The sequence below is a fragment of the Salmo salar genome, chromosome 03, assembly GCF_965601325.2.
Source record: "Salmo salar chromosome 03, fSalSal1, whole genome shotgun sequence".
NCBI lineage: Eukaryota > Metazoa > Chordata > Actinopteri > Salmoniformes > Salmonidae > Salmo > Salmo salar.
The window spans coordinates 28228057-28248268 of record NC_138293.1 but is presented as its reverse complement, the minus strand read 5'-3'; the positions used below and the strand labels follow the sequence as shown (position 1 = coordinate 28248268).

At 41.9% G+C, this 20212-nt stretch overlaps 1 protein-coding gene across 2 annotated transcripts; it reads right to left on the bottom strand.

Annotated features, from left to right (window-relative positions):
• Positions 1-3626: 3626 nt before the first annotated feature.
• On the bottom strand, positions 3627-18792 carry LOC106599289 (serine/threonine-protein kinase 17A). 2 transcript variants are annotated; one of them, XM_014190447.3, is made up of 7 exons: positions 18438-18792; positions 7759-7971; positions 5644-5788; positions 5307-5433; positions 5137-5185; positions 4854-5027; positions 3627-4653 (listed from the first exon to the last, which is right to left on the bottom strand). In XM_014190447.3, exons 1-7 carry the CDS (start codon positions 18611-18613, stop codon positions 4347-4349), a joined length of 1191 nt encoding a protein of 396 aa, XP_014045922.1. In that variant the 5' UTR covers positions 18614-18792; the 3' UTR covers positions 3627-4346. The 2 variants fall into 2 exon arrangements, with proteins under 2 accessions (XP_014045922.1, XP_014045924.1); XM_014190449.3 differs by having other exon boundaries at positions 3904-4653; positions 4854-5024.
• Between the last annotated feature and the right edge of the window lie 1420 nt (positions 18793-20212).

Sequence of the window (20212 nt, the reverse complement as noted above, 5' to 3'; positions counted from 1 at the left end):
GAGGCTTTATTACTGCCACTTTTAGTAAGTTTGGTACACATTCGGTGGATAGGGGGCCGTTTTATTATGTTCAACATAGGAGGGCCAAGCATAGGAAGCAGCTCTTTCAGTAGTTTAGTTGGAATAGGGTCCAGTATGCTGCTTGAAGGTTTAGAGGCCATGACTATTTTCATCAATGTGTCAAGAGATATAGTATTAAAAAACTTGAGTGTCTCCCTTGATCCTATGTCCTGGCAGTGTTGTGCAGACTCAGGACAACTGAGCTTTGGAGAAATACCCAGATTTAAAGAGTCCGTAATTTGCTTTCTAATGATCATAATCTTTTCGTCAAAGAAGTTCATGAGTTTATCACTGCTGAAGTGAAAGTCATCCTCTCTTGGGGAATGCTGCTTTTTAGTATCAAAAATACATTGAGGATTGTTCTTATTTTTTTTCAATTAAGTTTGAAAAATAGGATGATAAAGCAGCAGTGAGGGCTCTTCGATACACCTGTATTCTTATCGAAGAACTCTTTGGCCTTCCGGCCAAACCCTCCCCTAACCCGGACGACGCTGGGCCAAATGTGCGCTGCCCGATGTGTCTCCCGGTCACGGCCGGCTGCGACAGAGCCTGGAAGGCATGCATCAAGGACCCCACACACCCCAGCTATGAGCTGTTCTCTCCCTAACCGTCTGGCAGATCAGAGCATGAGGTCCAACAGGCTCAGAGACAGTTTCTATCTACTGCAGGGATAGGCAACTTTGATGGGGCTGGGGTCCAAAAAAATCTCAACTCATCATGAGGGGCCGCAGTTGCTTGCGGGTCTTGGTAGCCCCCCCCCCCAATTTCCTGCAATTCTACATATTCTACACACAAGAAAAAGTATGTGTACCCTTTGGAAATACCTGGATTTCTGCATCAATTTGATCTGATATTCATCTAGGTCACAACAATAGACAAACAGTCTGCTTAAACTAATAACACAAACAATTATACATTTTCATGTATTTATTGAACACACTGTGCAAACATTCACAGTGCAGGGTGGAAAAAGTATGTGAACCTTTGGATTTAATAACTGGTTTACCGTCCTTTGGCAGCAATCACCTCAACTAAACATTTGACAGTCAGGAGGAATTTTGGACCATTCCTCTTTACAAAACTGTTTCAGTTCAGCAATATTCTTGGTGTGAACTGCTCTATTGAGGTCATGCCACAGCATCTCAATTGGGTTGAGATCAGGACTCTGACTGGGCAATTCCAGAAGGCCTATTTTCTTCTGTTGAAGCCATTCTGTTGTTGGTTTACTTCTGTGTTTTGGGTTGTTGTCCTGTTGCATCACCCAACTTCTGTTGAGCTTCAATTGGCGGACAGATAGCCTTACATTCTCCTGCAAAATGTCATGATAATCATGGGAATACATTTTTCCGTCGATGATACAGTAGCAAGCTGTCCAGGCCCTGAGGCAGCAAAGCAGCCCCAAACCATGATGCTCCCTCCACCATACTTTACAGTTGGGATGAGGTTTTGATGTTGGTATGCTGTGCCTTTTTTTCTCCACACAGTGTTGTGTTTTCCTTCCAAACAACTCAACTGTAGTTTCATCTGTCCACAGAATATTTTGCCAGTAGCGCTGTGGAACATCCAGGTGCACTTTTGCAAACTTCAGACGTGCAGCAATGTTTTTTTTTTGGACAGCAGTGGCTTCTTCTTCCGTGGTGTCCTCCCATGAACACCATTCTTGTTTAGTGTTTTACGTATTGTAGGCTCGTCAGATGTTAGCATGTTCCAGAGATTTCTGTAAGTCTTTAGCTGACATTCTAGGATTCTTCTTAACCTCTTTGAGCATTCTGCGCTGTGCTCTTGCAGTCATCTTTGCAGGACGGCCACCCTAGGGAGAGAAGCAACAGTGCTGAACTTTTCCTTCATTTATAGACAATTTGTCTTACCGCGGACTGATGAATATCAAGGCTTTTAGAGAAACTTTTGTAACCGTTTTCAGCTTTATGCAAGTCAACAATTCTTAATCTTAGGTCTTCTGAGATCTCTTTTGTTCGAGGCATGGTTCATCTCATGCAATGCTTCTTGTGAATGGCAAACTCAAATTTTGTGAGGCAAGGCGGCTCTAACCAACATCTCCAATTTCTTCTCATTGATTGGACTCTAGGTTAGCTGACTCCAATTAGCTTTTGGAGAAGTCATTAGCTAGGGGTTCACATACTTTTTCCAACCTACACTGTGAATGTAGTACTATAAATTGTGCCTTCCTGTATTATACTTATGCAAAAAAAAGACTGTATTATTCCATTTCCATTGACTTCACGTTTGTATTTCTTATTGTTGAAAAGGAACCTGAAAGTAAGCCTTTAGTTGGACGATGTATACCATGCGTATCCTGTACATATGACTAATAAAACTAGAAAGTGAAACTAGTTCATCCAAATTAAAAAGTGACATGTTGGTTTTCTAAGCAGTCTATGGACAACGTATGACAGCAATCCATGCTTTGGATTCCATCCGGGCTTCATGTCCAAATCATCCTAAAAAGTATCTAAAAAATTATTTGGACATGAAAATGCTAATAGGCACCATTGACTTTCATTGGATTTGTGCCAAACAAAAAAGTTTATTTTAAAACAGTGTACAGGGAAACAAAACCAAAGCATAGATTGCTTGCCATAAACGTCTTACAGGAAACCAACATGCATTACATTCTGCAAATTAAGGATCACTTAGGTCTTGTCATGTTTATCTTCATATCATGACCTTAGAGGCAACATAATACGGATCATAATACAAATGTGTTAAATCAAGACAAGATGTCCTCACCTTAGACTTCAAAGGAATTAGCTAATACTCATACATTGTATTTCTGCCTGCACTCGTTTTATTTTCTAGAGATCTTCTCCAGGTCGGACTACCACCGTCTAGCCCTGGAGCAGCTGGAAGCCAACCAGACAGCCATGGACATTCTGGGAGCACCACCCCCGAAGGTCCACAACATCCACCTGTCTGACCGGCACAACTATGTGGAACTACTGCTGTCTGGGGGTCATTCCTCCTACATGGGAGCCAACTAGCAGCATCATCGTTATCCATCACTGTTTGCTATAGATATTCATGTTGCTTTATGTTTCAGATCAAAATCCTAGTGGCTACCTCTACACATCCTCTGTTAGACCCCAAACACTTGGGCAGGTATACTTCAATATTATTCTATAGAAAGACACTGAGGAAATTGATTGATAGATAGAATTAAAGTCCACACTGACCTTCAAAGTGCATAAAGGTCATTTGACCCAATACAATTGAATGCATACAGTACCTTTATCTTCTCCCTGGCAGCGCTAGGCAGAATTTAAACAGGCAGTGCGGTAGAGGGTCACCGCAAACCTCCACACCACCGTCAGATAAGACAGGACTTGACACAGCCAAACTGGTCTTCCTGATCTGCTCACCAGAACTAGTGCGATGAAGGTATAACTGCTGCACTCGTCCATCTCATGTCAGTCGCAGACTTGTAGCCATAGTTAAAAAAATAAATATTAAAAGCACTTTGTGACATGCATTCTTTCAGGACACCAATGGATCTTGTTTTGACAAAGGGCATACACAAGATGCCTCCTGGTTTAAAATCCCCACAGAAATATCATTGCTTTGACCAATGTTTATTGAGGCTTTGTACATCCTTAAGACATTTAAATACATTGTACAAGGAAATAAGTGCCATTTATGCATTACATGTCATGCATATTCATTATAAACAGTGCTGTCCTGAGCAAAATGTACATGCCTTAGGAGAATGAAGGTACTGTAAAGAGCAAATTAACAATGTAATTGCTTAGTACAAAGCCATCATATCTTTATAGCCGGCACTTTGGAAAAAACCCCAAAACATTTAGTCAATGGTTCCAGGTGTACTATACAGAATCTGTGCGACCAGAAAAATGTCTCCATAGTGTTCTATTGCACTATGATGTATGATTAATTAGGACATCACTATTTATTAACAGTGTTAAATGAAATATGTAAGACATGGAAATAAACAAGGAAATAGTCAGTGATATAGATTAATAGAAGTTATGATGAAACATTGTACTCATGAAAGCTGAACATACTGCATGAATATTAGGAAAAGAATGGTGAACAAGCAGAACATGAACGACATTGACCGAAAGTGAAAGAATGGCACCAAAGAAAACGTTAGTAGTTCATTAAAATTCTATTAAAATTAATAAAAAAATGTGATGCAGACAGAGACATAGTTTGGCTTGTGAGTGGAGACAGTGTGGTGTGTGGTAAACAATTTACAATCAATCAGTAAAGATCCCATCTACAGTTGGACTGCTTATAGGCCTACCCTTCTATCAGAAGATGGTCTTCTGTAGGGAGCAGCGTGGCTCCTCAAACGTGAACCGCTTGGAGATGGCCTTCGCATCCGGAAACAGAGTCTCTGGGTTGGGCACCGTTGGCCGGCACGGACCTGTGGTGTAGGCTGATACTACCATCAGCTCCTCTACCACAGGACCTTCCTCCTCTGAGGATAATGAAGGGGGGGCAGGCTTGGCGTGTTCCCATTGGCAGATCTCACTGGTGATATTGTCTTCCGTCTTCTTCTGGGCTTGCTCCTGGAGCCAATGATGCCTCAGGCACTCTTCAGCAGTGGCACGAGACCTTTAGACAGGATAGAGAGGGATGGATCAGTATCCCCCGTTTTCTGTTACATTTTCAATAAAATCAAGAGTATGAAATTCACTGTTATGCTTTTATCAAGGTCTTCAATTGAGGTGGAACATCTACCTAGGAACTACCAAAAATCACTAAAACAAATAATGTGTGAATAATAACAATATTGCTTTGGGATGAAATCTCACTTGGGCTCTTTGATGAGGAGTGACTGGATGAAGTGGATGGCTGAGAGGTCCTGGAGTCCATTCTCTGTGTAGTCAATGTTGATCTGGGAGATGTTGAGGAAAGTCTCCTGCTTGTCTTCTCCAAGAAATGGTGAAGTCCCCGTCAACATCATGTAGGCCAACACCCCTATGCTCCTTGGTTCGCAAGACATAGGATACTAAATGATCTGTTGCCATTGAAAGAAATGGAACCTTCGTCATCGCTAAGTCACAAACATATAGGTTGAGATTTTACTCATCTTACCACATGTCAGTTGCTGTGCTGATTGGTTCATAATTTAGAATCTCTGGGGCTGCAAACAAGAGAAACAGTGAATATTTTAGCTAAAGCGAGACGTGTGATCATCAAGTTGTTTGAGTCAAAATGTATTTGTATGTTCAATAAAAATACAATCAAAAGGGGTTTTCACTCACCGACATACTCTGGTGTGCCCATGATCTCCCTGAGCTCCTGGTTCTGACACAGCCTTCTGGAAAGGCCAAAGTCCACTATCTTTATATCCCCCAGAGGACAGGCACTGGTCAGCAGGATATTCTGAGGCTGAGAGGAGGGACAAGACCATTCAATGGGACAGTGGATGAGGAACATTGAACCAGTGTTTCCTCTGTTCATTCTGTCATGATGTTATGGAGAACTGTTTAATCTGACTTTTCTTTCCAAAATGTTTAAATGTAATGCTAAATGGAGATCAACATTTATTTTTTTTTTTATTAAAAAAATCAGTCAGATGTCACAAATACAGCCTCATACCTTGAGGTCCAGGTGAACAATGTTGTTCCTGTGTAGGAAGGCCACACCCTCCAGGATCTGTCTCATTAACCATTTGACCTCCTCCTGGCTGAAGGCCTCGTCTCTCTCGGCAACACACTGGTTAAAGACCTCCCCTCCCGCCGCACTATGGACACAGACACACAGCCGAGTGAGAGTGGTTCATTGGAATGATGGAAAATGTCCCCGAGGACACTGTAGTGAAAAAGATGAACAGGATACTAACAGTCTCTACATAATCAACACCTATTCGGCGATCCATAATTCAAACTGAAGAATAGAGTTCATTCAGCAATATGGTTTAAGTAAAATAAAAAATAAACTCAAAACAGTGTTTCTGAAATGAGAAACAAATTTCAAATTTACACAAAAGTGTCTTTAGTTGTCCTCTTCGCACCCGTTTATAGACAATATGCCATGTGAGAGGATGACCAGTATTTGGTCTCCAACTCCAGTGAGACAAACAGAGCTCAGCCAGTGACCTGATTCTCACTCTGGTATCCCAGTTCAAAGAGGTTGAATTTCTCATTTGTTTACTATTTTCAAGGACAGAAAAATTGAGGGTGGCGTATGAGCAGTGAGGTAGGTGTGTGTGTACACGCGTATGTCGGTGTATAGAGGTCAGTGCATGCACACAAGCATGACTGTGTGTACTGAGGTTGATGCGTGTTCGCAGAGAGGTGTGTGTTTTTCCTCTGGTCCAGGCAGCCAAGGTGATTAACTCCCTATTGCACAGCAGCCACCCTCCAGCTCCTCATGTGTCGTCTGACAGAACTATAGAGATCCCACTCCGCTCTGGGTCGCTCCCTCCCTCTGCAGCCCCTTAGTGCCTGAACAGGGCTCCGCTACCCCTCTATCCCAACCTGCCCAATTCCTCATTTATCTGACTGCTATGCCCCCAGAATATCTACAAAAACAACCAAGTGTCATTTGCAAATGACACCTCTAGCCCCATTCAGATCATAGATAAATACCAATACCAAACAAAAATGGCAGTTCTGCTCCATTTCCTACCAAAGTGGAAAATGCGCCATTATTTACTGTATTGTAGAAGTCTCTGACCAAGCCAAATAGTATGAGATCTCAAATCACAATTACCCTTTCTCAGAGCATTTCTGTTTTTCTCATGCCGACAGACCTCTTAATAGGGCAGAGAGCCAAGCTTTCACTCACTGGGCACCTTCAAGAGAGAAGATTAAAACACGAATACAACAAACAAAATGTAATCTGGTCAGAACTATAAATATCTCAGAGTGAGTACTGCCATTGACCTACTCAGTTGACAATCATCTGAAGCACAGAAAAGACATACAGCAGCCCCAAAACAACTCACAGTATACTCATCCTATTTAGCCACCATTCCATGTTTCTGATGGTATTCAATTCTCATGAGTATTTCAAATATCTCCTCTTAGATTTGTGCATTCATTGATTGGACTGGTCATGAATTAGTCACTGGAGTGCCACCATGGGCCAGTGAACAGATACGGCATCATTGAACGTGCGATTTCAATTCGATAGGGAAGTTCAAGGCAAAGTTCCCTGTTAATATGGAGAATCTTTTTTTTTTAAGTTACAAAAAAATAACCCAGCAAACTAGTCAATGTCTGGAATGCCTTCAACACAATGATGTCATAAGTCTAATAAAAAAAACGAGTCACTCTAGTGCAAAGTTAGTAGTTGAGCAGCTGGTCCCAATGGTAGTAAGAAGCAGCAGGGTTCTGACATCCATCTAGCCTGCTCTACTCAGCGAAGCATGACAGATGCTACAGCAGGGTTTAGTGTTAGCTGGATTACCCTCTTACTCAGGCAGAGGGAGACCGGTGGTCTTTCCAACTCACTGCAGTTTTTCCAACTGACCTCGCCGATTCCCTGCAGTGGGGATTGTGGTATTCCCCGTTAGGAATGCGAGTGACGACTTTCTGCAAGCTGCTCTTATTAGCAGAGCAAAGCTGGAGGAGATCGGACCTAGAGCTTGACGTCACTAGTGAGCTTGAAGATGTCACGCCGGCAGGTGCGCGCACACAACGTTAACAGTGAATAGGTGTTCATGTAGGTGTACACACGTAAACAACAGCTGTTTGTAGTAATACTTACTACTCGAGCACCAGGACCATCTCTGTCAGGGTCTCGTAGACTTGGTGCAGGTTGATAATTCTGTGGCTAGTGTTGGTGAGCTCCAGCACAGCGATCTCATGAAGCACCTCCACTCTGCAGTCCTGACCCTTCCTTCTCTTCTTCAGGAACTTGGCCGCATACTCTGTCCCTGTGCTCTTCTCCATGCACCTCTTCACTATGGCAAACTTTCCCCTGGAGACAGATGGGGAACTTAACGTTAAACATATTAAAGTACAGGCCTTAATGATGAGCAAACTTCCCCCTACGATATAAGGATAAAAAAAAAAAAAACAGGACTACAGTGTGACTAAATAGTAATGAATACGTTTGGGAAAGCCAACTACAGTGATACGATAGTGATTGTTGATGATCACGCATCTTGGTGGATAATCAAGATAGTCATTTACATCACACCGCTTTGTCCTCCCTTTACTAGAATCCTTACACCTGAATGCAGGTAGACGTAGAGTGAAAATAAATGATTGGGAAACGGGCAATAGGGTGAAACAGCCATCAATTGTTGTCATGGTCACGGAATATGCCTTCTCCCTGCATTTCCATCTTAATTAAAATCATTAGTAAACAAAGACGACCTTCAAGCTCACCCAACCATTGATTTAAAATGACCCACTTCAGTGCCCAGACAGAGAGCCATGCTGTGTTAATCAATGACCTCATACAGTATTATTGGCTGGCTAGCGGTCATGTTTTGGCTCTAGGCTTGATGTTCCATTGACTACCTCTACCCTCACATGCAGTGAGATTCAGCAAACTATGTCTTCATACATAGACCGACACATTAGGGCTCCCGAGTGGCGCAGCGGTCTAAGGCACTGTCCTAAGTGCTAGAAGCATCACAACAGACCCTGGTTCGATTCAAGGCTGTATCACAACCACCCATGATTGGAAGTCCAATATCACGGCGCACAATTGGACCAGCGTTGTCCGGGTTTAGCTGGGGTAGGCAGTCATTGTAAATAAGAATTTGTTCTTAACTGACTTGCCTAGTTAAATAAAACATGTAAAGGACTGTAACAGACAATGAAGTCGCTTTCAACCATGCCCAAAACTATAACCTCAGTACAAGTTGTAAATATGGTAGCAGGTTCAGAGTAGTGCCACGCATGCCTCAATCCCTTAATCCAGTTATTCAAAGCGGAGTGTCTTTAGCCTTTAACCCAGGCTGACGTTGTTAACCCTTGCTGCTGCTGATTAACCCATTCATGTCTTTAGTAGGGAACAGGTGCATGGGCTCTATACTGTGTGTGTGTGTGTGTGAGAAAGTAATTATAGGGCAGAAGGTAGGTGGGTTAAGGTGAAAACCCACTCAGCCCAAACTAATAATCTTGAATAAAAACAACGTTATTGCTGTTTACCTGACTATGGGCAGGTTTCCCCAGACACATGTTCAATGGAGAATTTCCACTGAAAGTGATTTTTAAGTCCAGGACTACACTTAATCAATGTCTGGGAAACTGTCCCTAAGTGTTTATCGGACTACCTGGAAGAAAAAAAACAGCCCAGGAAAATACTCAACTTTCAGCTCATTCACAAAGGTCTGAGCTCACTCAAACTCAGAACTAGGGCCAGGAGTTGGGGCACTTTGAGTCACTGTCCACTATTGTTGCTGCAGGTAGGAAATCCTTGGAAATGTTGTAACTGACACAAGCGGTCTACATTAAATCTGGTTGGGCGTGTGTGTTTGGCGAGGGGGATTGCCTCAGTCAGGGGAGGCATAGCTTTGCGAATCTCTAAAGTCCCAGTGCAGTCAAAAACTTGATTTTCCTGCGAGGACACAAACCCAGCGCTCAGTGCCGTTTAATATGAGCATGGCCTTATTTCTATGACAGCATATTGGATGACTGTCATTCATATTACATTCACCCAGCTCAATGTAACATTGATAGGTTTATGCTACTACGTGATACACACATTTTTCCTATACCCATCATGAGGTTGGTACAACCTAGCCTATGAATGAAAGTTTACAACGTAGGTGAACAGGTAGAGAGAACATTTTTTGTAATCAAGTTGACAGACATTGACACAGTCAATACCGCCTTGCACACTCTTGCCTGCATCTAGCTGATCTAGGGTGTAATCATTAGTCCAACAGTTGCAAACAAAGAGTTTCTATTGGGCAAATTCAGGTATGTTTATCCCAGTTTCAGAAATATTTTAACAGAATCTGCAGAACGAATACACCCCTGATCACATTCAAACCCAGTTCGCTTTCATAGCAGCCTTTGAACGCGCTCCTCTTCTCGACCTTTTCACTTTGCTTGTGGACTTCAGTGCACAACACAGCTGTCTAAAGCAAAACTTTCATATCATAACTGGTAACCGCTACACACAGCCTACATCATTGTCACCATATTGTAACATCATAGTCAACATAGCTACTAGAACTAACACGTTAGGAAACCCAGTGGCAATAAATTAATAAAAGCTTAGCTCGACTTGGCACACACACAGCTCTCTCATCTCCATTTTTGAAGAAATGAATCTGTTCAACTACTGTCTCGGAGTCAACTACTCACCACATTTTATGGACTGCAGTGTTAGCTAGCTGTAGCTTATGCGTCAGTACTAGCTTCCTTCGCTAATCATTTGATTGAGTGGACAACGTCAGTTCATGCTGCAAGAGCTTTGAGAGGTTGGAGGATGTCCTCCGGAAGTTATCATAATTACTGTGTAAGTCTATGGAAGGGGGTGAGAACCACGAGCCTCCTAGGTTTTGTATTGACGTCAATGTACCCAGAGGAGGACAGAAACTAGTTGTCCTCCGGCTACACAATGGTGTTATCCCAGAGAGTGCTGTTGAGGCTACTGTAGACCATTGCAAAAATGTGTTTTAATTTAATATTTGGTGAAGTGAATATATTTACTATAAATGTATCTAAAAAGAATAACTAACGTTTCACTATTAAAACATTTCTGAATGTCACTGAGGGTCCTCCACTGACACATAGCCTTTCAGAAAGTATTAACACTTTTTCACATTTTGTTGTGTTACAGCCCGAATTAAAAATGTATTTGATTTTTGGTCACTGGCCAACACACACAAAATACCCCATAATGTCAAATTGTAATTAAGTTTAGACAATTTTACAAATTAATAAAAAATGAAAAGCTGAATGTCTTGAGTCAATAAGTATTCAACACCTTTGTTATGGCAAGGCTAAATATGTTCAGGAGTAAAAATGTGCTTAACAAGTCACATAATACGTTTCATGACCTCAGTTGGTGTGCAATAGTGTTTAACATGATTTATGAATGACCACCTCATCTCGGTACCCCACATACAGATAATTGTAAGGTCCCTCAGTCAAGCAGTACATTTCAAACACAGGGAGGTTTTCCAATGCCTCGCGTATTGGTAGATGAGTAGAAAAAAAGAAGGGGGGAAAAAAAGCTGACATTGGGTGAATTTATTAAATTACACTTTGGATGGTGTATCAATACACCCAAAGAGAGAGTCGTCCTTAACTCAGTTGCCAGAGGAGGAAACTGCTCAGGGATTTCACCACGAGACCAATGGTCACTTTACAACAGTTAGAGATTTTAATGGCTGTGATAGGAGAAAACTGAGGATCAACAGCATTGTACACTAGGGCCTAATGATTTCCTAATGAACTAACTCAGTAAAATCTTTGAAATTGTTGCATGTTTATTTTTGTTTCATCTTTGGATTTCAAATGAAAGAATACAGATAGGCATATGTTGGTCACGGATACCTTAAAAAAAGGTATGGCCATGGATCAGAAAACCAGTCAGTATTTGGTGTGACCACCATTTGCCTCATGTAGTGTGACATCTCCTTCAACTCTATGCAATCAGGCTGTTGATTGAGGACTGTGGACCCACTCCTTTCAAGACACGACAATGGGCCTCAGGATCTCGTCACAGTATCTCTGCATTCAAATTGCCATCGATAAAATGCAATTGTGTTCGTTGTCTGTACCTTAGGCCTGCCCATACTACAACCACACCGCCACCATGGGGCACTCTGTTCAGAAAACCACCCACACGATGCCATACACACTGTCTGCCATCTGCCCGGTACAGTTGAAACTGGGATTAATCCGTGAAGAGCACACTTCCCCAGCGTGCCAGTGAAGTTTGCCCACTTTAGTCGGTTAGGGTGAGGGCGATGAGCACGCAGATGACCTTCCCTGAGACAGTTTGAGCAGAAATTCTTCAGTTGTGCAAACCCACGGTTTCATCAGCTGTCCGGGTGGCTGGTCTCAGATGATCCCGCAGGTAAAGAAGCCAGATGTGGAGATCCTGGGCTGGCGTGGTTACACGTGGTCTGCGGTTGCGAGGCCGGTTGGACGTACTGCCAAATTCTCTAAAAACAACGTTGGAGGCGGCTTACGGTAGAGAAGTTAACATAAAGTTCTCTGGCAACAGCTCTTGTGGACATTCCTGCAGTCAGCATGCCAACTGCACACTCCCTCAAAACGGTTTGCTTGACAGTCGCTGTATACGGGTTCAAGTCTCGGTCGGGGCTATCCCCCGAATTCTATAGTTGGTTTCATGGACTCTCCCCTTTAACTGCCCATAATTTACCCATTTTTAGCTACAACTTCAGAGTCCGTTGGAGAGGATCAGATTGAGCAGTGAGGTGTAGAATCAATGATCTACAAATAGTATTCCCTGCCAAATGATAGGCTTTGTGCGATTAAGATTCGCAGAGCTACGCATCCCCTGGCTTAGGCAATCCCCCCCCCATCTAACACACGCGCACAACCAGACATTGATTGATTGATAGGCAGTGGTGTAAAGTACTTAAGTTGTACTTTAAAGTATTTTTTATTTGAGTACGTTTTTGGGGTATTTGACAACTTTTACTTCACTACATTCCTAAAGAAAACAATGTACTTTTTACTCCATACATTTTCCCGTCACCCAAAAGTACTCGTTACATTTTGAATGCTTAGCAGAACAAAATGAGTTGAGGGGTAAAAATATGCTTAACAAGTCACATAATACATTTCATGACCTCAGTTGGTCCAATTCACACACGTATCAAGAGAACATCCCTGGTCATCCCTACTACCTCTGATCTGGGAGACTCACTAAACACAAATGCTTCGTTTGTAAAATATGTCTGAGTATTGGTGTGCCCCTGGCTATCTGTACATTTAAAAAAACAGAAAATTGTGCTGTCTGGTTTGTTTAATATAAGGAATTTGAAATGGATTCACATTTTTACTTTTGATAAAGTATATTCAAAACCAAATACTTTTACTCAAGCAGAATTTTACTGGGTGACTTTCACTTGAGTCATTTTCTATTAAGATATATTTACTGTCACTCAATTATGACAATTGGGTACTTTTTCCACCACTGTTAATTGGAGACTACTTGTGTCAATAAATAACATTTCCTAGGATTTTCTACCTGCAGCAAACCTAGTGGATCAAGCTGGAAATACCAGTAAAAGCAGTGCCTCAGAGTGACCCCAAACGCCTGGCCCCTAGTCATAATGTCTGTTTGACTTGTAATTTATGAAAATGAAATTGCTGCTAGCTATTACCTAAATCACTCCTACACACAGTGACAGACAACTTTGATCTAAATGATCACAGAAGAGCTCTAATTATAAAAGTCACCAGTGTGTTTGCCCAACATCTCCAGGTAAAAAAGGTATGACCATGCAGCCTCAGGAGGTCTGGCTCCAACTACATTACCTACATCTCAGACAGCTTAGCAGGGAAATGTGAGACTGACTAATCTCTCTCATTGAAAACAAGTCTAAGTGGTGGTACATCTATTATGTGTGCTATTTCTATGCTTTACATTTTTAAGTTTTGTCTTTGTGTCTTTTACTTTTGTAAACCTTCAAATACACTACATGACCAGAAGTATGTGGACACCTGCTCGTCAAACATCTCATTCTAAATCATGGCATTAATATGGAGTTGGTTCACCCTGCTGCTATAACAGCCTCCACTCTTCTGGGAAGGCTTTCCACTAGATGTTGGAACATTGCTTCCCTTCAGCCACAAGAGCATAAGTGAGGTCGGGCGCTGATGTTGGGCGATTAGGCCTGGCTCGCAGTCGCAGTTCCAATTCATCCCAAAGGTGTTAGATGGGGTTGAAGGTAGGGCTTTGGGCAGGGCAGTCAAGTTCTTCCACACTGATCTTGACAAACCATTTCTGTATGGACTTCACTTTGTGTATGGGGGCATTGTCATGCTGAAACAGGAAAGGGCCTTCCCCAAACTGTTGCCACAAAGTTGGAAGCACAGAATCGTCTAAAATGTAATTGTATGCTGTAGCGTTAAGATTTCCCTTCACTGGAACTAAGGGGCCTAGCCCGAACCATGAAAAACTGCCCCAGACCATTATTCCCCCTCCACCAAACTTTACAGTTGGCACTATGCATTTGGGCAGGTAGCGTTCTCCTGGCATCCGCCAAACCCAGATTCATCTGCCAGACGGTGAAAGGTGATTCATCACTCCAGAGAGCACTTTTCCACTGCTCCATAGTCCAATGGCGGCGAGCTTTACACCACTCCAGCCAATGCTTAGTATTGCGCATGGTGATCTTTGGCTGGTGTGTGGCTGCTTGGCCATGGAAACCCATTTCATGAAGCTCCCGGCAAACAGTTATTGTGCTGACATTGCTTCCAGAGGTAGTTTGGAACTCTGTAGTGAATGTTGCAACCGAGGACAGACAATTTTTACACGCTTCAGCACTCGGTGGTCCCGTTCTGTGAGCTTGTGTGGCCTACCACTTCGCGGCTGAGCCGGTTGTTTCTCCTAGATGTTTCCACTTCATAATAACATCACTAACAGTTGACTGGGGCAGCTTTAGCAGGGCAGACATTTGTTGGAAAGGTGGCATCCTATGATGGTGCCACGTTAAAGTCACTCAGTAAGGCCATTCTACTGCCAATGTTTGTCTATGGAGATTGCATGGCGGTGTGCTTGATTGTATACACCTGTCAGCAACGGGTGTGGCTGAAATAGCCAAATCCACTAATTTGAAGGGGTGTCCACATACTTTGGCTTGTGTGTAGCTGAAAATACAATATTTTTGGTTATGGAAAAGATATGTCACAGCGGTTTAGATGGTATAATGATTCTCCACACTATACTTGTTTTGTCACAAACTGAAATTAGGCATACTATTAGAGTTTAAGCAACCACGAAATGGCAGACCAATTTTCTGCATAGTGCACATAAGGAAATTAACTTACAGTAAGTAGTATTGGACTTGGCCAACTTACAACTGAACAAGTTACACATGGGTAGGTTTGCAAAGGGTCAGAAATGTTCTGGAAATTTTCCATGGGAAGTTAAGCCCAGGAATTTTGCTTAAATTCATCAAAAACGTTAGCTTATAACAGTGAACCTTTTTTGTGGGATACACAAGGCAATTCTAGGTCTTGTGGCATATTTTGGTAAAACTATCCCCAATTCAATGGAATTGCAACCCTCTGCATGCACAGTGCATTCTTCCATCACAGCTGATTCTCAAGATCTTGCATAGTAATGAGATGCTATTGAGCCCACACTACAACACTGTCTGAGCCAAGAACTACATGCTTTCTGGTAAGTTTTGATTACAATACTGGGTGGGGTGAATATATGACATGTATGATTTTTTGTTAACTAGTAAATAGTACATAGCTTACAGCAAAGTGTGTTTAAATCATTTAACTTGTTAACAATTTCTTCTAGTTAGTTTTTGCTACCATGTGGGGTTTAGCTTGCTTGAGCCTGCTAACTGTGGTGTTAATTCACCTGTTTCCATACATGTTTCATTTATAAAAAATGTATCTTACAAAGTAGTTGTTTAATCGAACTGCTTTACTATTTATCTGTAAATGGAATTGTATTTGTTTTTTTACATTTTTTTTTATTCTAATCTTTACAGGAAAATGCCACGGTCACTATCTGATGTATGGAGACATTTCACTGCAGCTAATGTAGAAGGAAAAGCTGTGAACATGTGCAAAATCATATGTGAAGAATGCAACAAAGATGCAGAGTCATCTGGCCAAGTGCATAAAGTTCCCTCAGTGCGCACAACAAGCAACCTCTGACATAAGTCCCTCTACTTCTATTCGAGGTGAAAATGATGATGAAAAGACACCTTATCAATAGCAACAGCTCATGGTCCTCCTGGAATCAGAAGTTTTTTTGACTCAATGGAGGAACGCATTCAGAGAAATGCTAATGAATGTCTTGCTAGAGCTGTGTATGCAACTGGTTCACCTCTGATGCTCACAGGTAATGTGTATTGGAAGAGATTTCTGAATGTTCTTCGCCCAGCATACACCCCTCCAACCAGACATGCTTTATCTACTCATTTGCTGGATGCAGAGTTCAACAGAGTTCAAGTGAAGGTCAAGCAAATCATTGAGAAAGCAGACTGTATTGCAATCATCTCTGATGGGTGGTCAAATGTTCGTGGGCAAGGAATAATTAACTACCTCTTCACCCCTCAACCAGTATTCTACAAGAGCACAGACACAAGGGACAATAGACACAGTGGTCACTACATTGCAAATGTGCTAAAGGAAGTCATCAAATGCCTTGATGACCTTGGACCACATTAGGTATTTGCACTGGTGACAGACAATGCTGCAAACATGATGGCTGCTTGGTCTAAAGTGGAGAAGCCCTACCCTCACGTCACACCCATTGGCTGTGCTGCTCATGCATTGAACCTGCTCCTCAAGGACATCATGCCACTGAAAACAATGGATACACTCTACAAGAGAGCCAAGGAAATGGTTAGGTATGTGAAGGGTCATCAAGTTATAGCAGCAATCTACCTCAACAAGCAAAGTGAGAAGAATAAGAGCACCAAATTGAAGCTGTCCAGCAACACCCGTTGGGGTGGTGTTGTCATCATGTTTGACAGTCTCCTGGAGGGGAAGGAGGCTCTCCAAGAAATGGCCATATCAGTCTGCCGATATGGACAGCCCCATTAAGAGGATCCTCCTGGATTATGTATTTTCGGAGAGTGGTAAGCAGCCTGAAACGCCCGAAACCTACAGCAGTAGCCATTGCACGGATTGAGGGTGACAAAGCCATCCTGTCTGATGTTCAGACTCTGCATGCAGATGTAAGAGAAGAAATCCGTACTGCCCTGCCCACTTCACTGTTGCTCCAAGCAGAGGAAAATGCAGTTCTGAAATACATCAAAAAGCGTGAAGACTTCTGCTTGAAGCCCATACACACCACAGTGTACATGTTAGACCCCAACTATGCTGGCAAGAGCATCCTGTCTGGTGCAGAGATCAACAAGGCCTATGGTGTCATCACTACCGTGTCTCACCACCTTGGCCTGGATGAGGGCAAGGTCCTTGGCAGTCTGGCGAAGTACACTTCCAAGCAAGGGCTTTGGGATGGAGATGCAATATGGCAGTCGTGCCAATATATCTCATCAGCCACCTGGTGGAAGGGACTTTGTGGATCTGAGGCTCTTGCCCCTGTTGCCTCCATCATCCTCCAAATCCCACCAACATCAGCTGCCTCAGAGCGCAACTGGTCCTTGTTTGGAAACACACACTCCAAAGCACACAACAGGCTGACCAATACAAGGGTTGAAAAATTGGTGGCCATCCGGGCAAATTTGAGGCTTTTTGAGCCTGACAACAAGCCATCCTCAACAAGGTTGGAAAGTGACAGCGAAGATGAGGCCTCAGAGTCTGATGTTCAAGATGTGGACATTGAGGAGGTCCAGGGACAAGACATGGAAGCCTGAGAGGAAGACAACCAAAGCTTTAGTTTCTAGACTATAATTTTACAGATGTATGTTGAAAATGTTTTTGGGAGATGCGATGGATCATTGGGGATCATTCAATATACCCTTTCTTTTGTTGTTCAGTGAAATCATCCCATGTGAAGAGTCAACTCATTTAATTAAAAGTTAAATTCGTAACTATTTTTTTTTATTTATTTCTATTGTAAGGATTTAATCATTTGCAATTATGTATACTTATGATAAGGTAAAATGTTTATGTTTCTGTCTCCATATGATATGGTAAATATAGCCAATGCAAAAAACATCTATATTTAAAATGGTATTAATATTAATTCCCATATAGTCCTACGTTAAGTTTCCACCTGTGAATATTCCCCAAAATGAGCAACCCTACACATGGGCAAATATTGTGCTATTATACCTTGTCTCAGATATCCAGATAAAACAATGAACAAATGATACATACATAACAGTACACCTATCTATGAGTGCCCATGGTTTTGGAATTGATTAGATTAAATGCTTTTGTCCATACTTTTGCATAGACAAATCTCCTGTGCCACTACGTACAATAGCTTGCTTCAGTTCTCTTTATGTTTTGTATGTGAAAGGCTAGACTCACTTGCCAGTCTTGCACTCACAGCTGGGGAAAGGGACTGCAATGTGCAATGTCAAATGCATGTTAAAAACATAATGCACATCCTTGATAAATAAATGAAAACATATTCATACATCCAATGGATGGTGCCTGAGGTTACCACACTGAACATTGATTAACAAGGACAACCAAGCACTATGATCTACAAAGTATCCCACGTTGGAACATGAGCATTTATACACCCAGGCAGAGAATTGCTTTCTTTTGTTGGACTACTGTATGTTTTTAAGGTCCAACCGGTTAACCTACTACCTAGAATGTTCAACTCACCTGCCTAGCTCTTTGCCAGGTATAACGTTGTAGAGTTCCTTAAATGACTCGGTCCTGATTGGGGTTTTGATGTTGTCCAGAAGAAGCGCAGTGGCTCCCGGGTTCGTCTCGGTCTGACCGCGGCATCTTGTGCAGCTTCTTGTGTCGGTGACCCGTGGACTGGGTGGTGGAATCATTCTTGGTTCACTTGCTGAATATTCTTTCAGGAAAACACGTGTTGTTGAGAATACCACAAAATTACCTTTCTTTTTGCGTATTGGAGAAGCTTCCAAGTAAGGGCACTAGAATGTTTTATTCTTGTCAACTACTATGTGTCTAAGAGATTCTTGAACGTTATCCGCAGTTGTGATGAAGTCAGGCATAGACAGTTTGACTGGCTGCTCTGATAACGCTCTTGGCAAAACTCAATTTAGCTCAGTGACTGATATATCGCACCCATCAACGTAGATAGACACCGCATCATTGTATCTGTCCTATTAAGGTGTTTGTGAGAGCATGGGCAGCGCTCTCCATTTTGAAGTAGTCCATTTTCTTCTTCTTCTACTTCTATGAGTTGGCAAACAAACTTAAAGGGTCAATACTTCCACCTACAGGGTGGTGTTTAAACAGGCATAAAGCCACGGATGGCAATTTTCTGCCACCTGCAGTTGGAATGTTTGCTCACAAGTATAATTAATTGGCTGATCCCTCCTGATGACCCGGATGGAATCATGTGATCCTTCCTCAAACCATAGGAAGTTCCACCCAATTGACTACTTCAAAATGATGAAAGTGCTCAATGGTGCTTCCTGTGGTAAATCAAGCTTTTGGGCACTAGAGTCCTCTATCTATCTCTATGATTTCACCAGCCCGCACTTCGGTAATGTTGACGAGTTAAAGGGGAAATCCTTTTAAAAGCTTAATACTGTTTTGGTAAAAAAATATATATATATATATTCTTCAAGAATCAATAGGTGCATATTCATTTATAAGTCCAACAATGTATGTCGCAACAGAGTACCACAGTATGAGACATAATACCCATAAAACCTAGCGGTCAAACAGGGAAATGGTTCCAATTGTTTTCCACCATTCATTTTTCCCATAGGGGATTTTAGAAACAATTAAAGGGCTATGTTTCGTGTAAGCTTACCCTGGCGTGACGTTTTGATAACTGTGTAAATCTCTCTAGGACAAGGTGACTTTTATCAATATATTTTCCTGCATTTACCCCCCCCCCCCCAAAATGAAATGCTAATTAGCTACTAATGAGTAGTTCATAAAGAACTACAAATGCATTGATGATCTGGATGAGACTGCTGAATTGAAGCAAAGGTAAGAATCTCTGGATTAACTATCTAATGTTAGCTACATTTAGTAATGAATAAATTGGCAATTCTGTTAACTGTCTTGTGCAAGTTTTAAATTGACACAATACCTGTTAGCAAAGGTGTCAGCTAGATATGAAGTGCAGGGATTTGTAGTTTTGCATGTCTACATTGATGCTAATTAGCATTTTTGAATCAGAGTAAATAGAGCCAAATATATTGATAAGTCACCTTGTTCAAGAGAGAGTTACATGGTTATCAAAACGTCAGGCCAGGGTAAAAAGCATTTTCGGTTCTTAAATTCAACAACTAAATATTATTTATAAAAAGCAATCTATTACTGTTTTTGTTTTTTTAAGACTATAATTTGTTTGCGAACATGATAGCTGTACTTTTAGTTTTTTGGTTGATGAATATTGTTTGCCATTAGCCAATCCAGTGTTTCTCAATGAGTTCAAAGCACGTGAA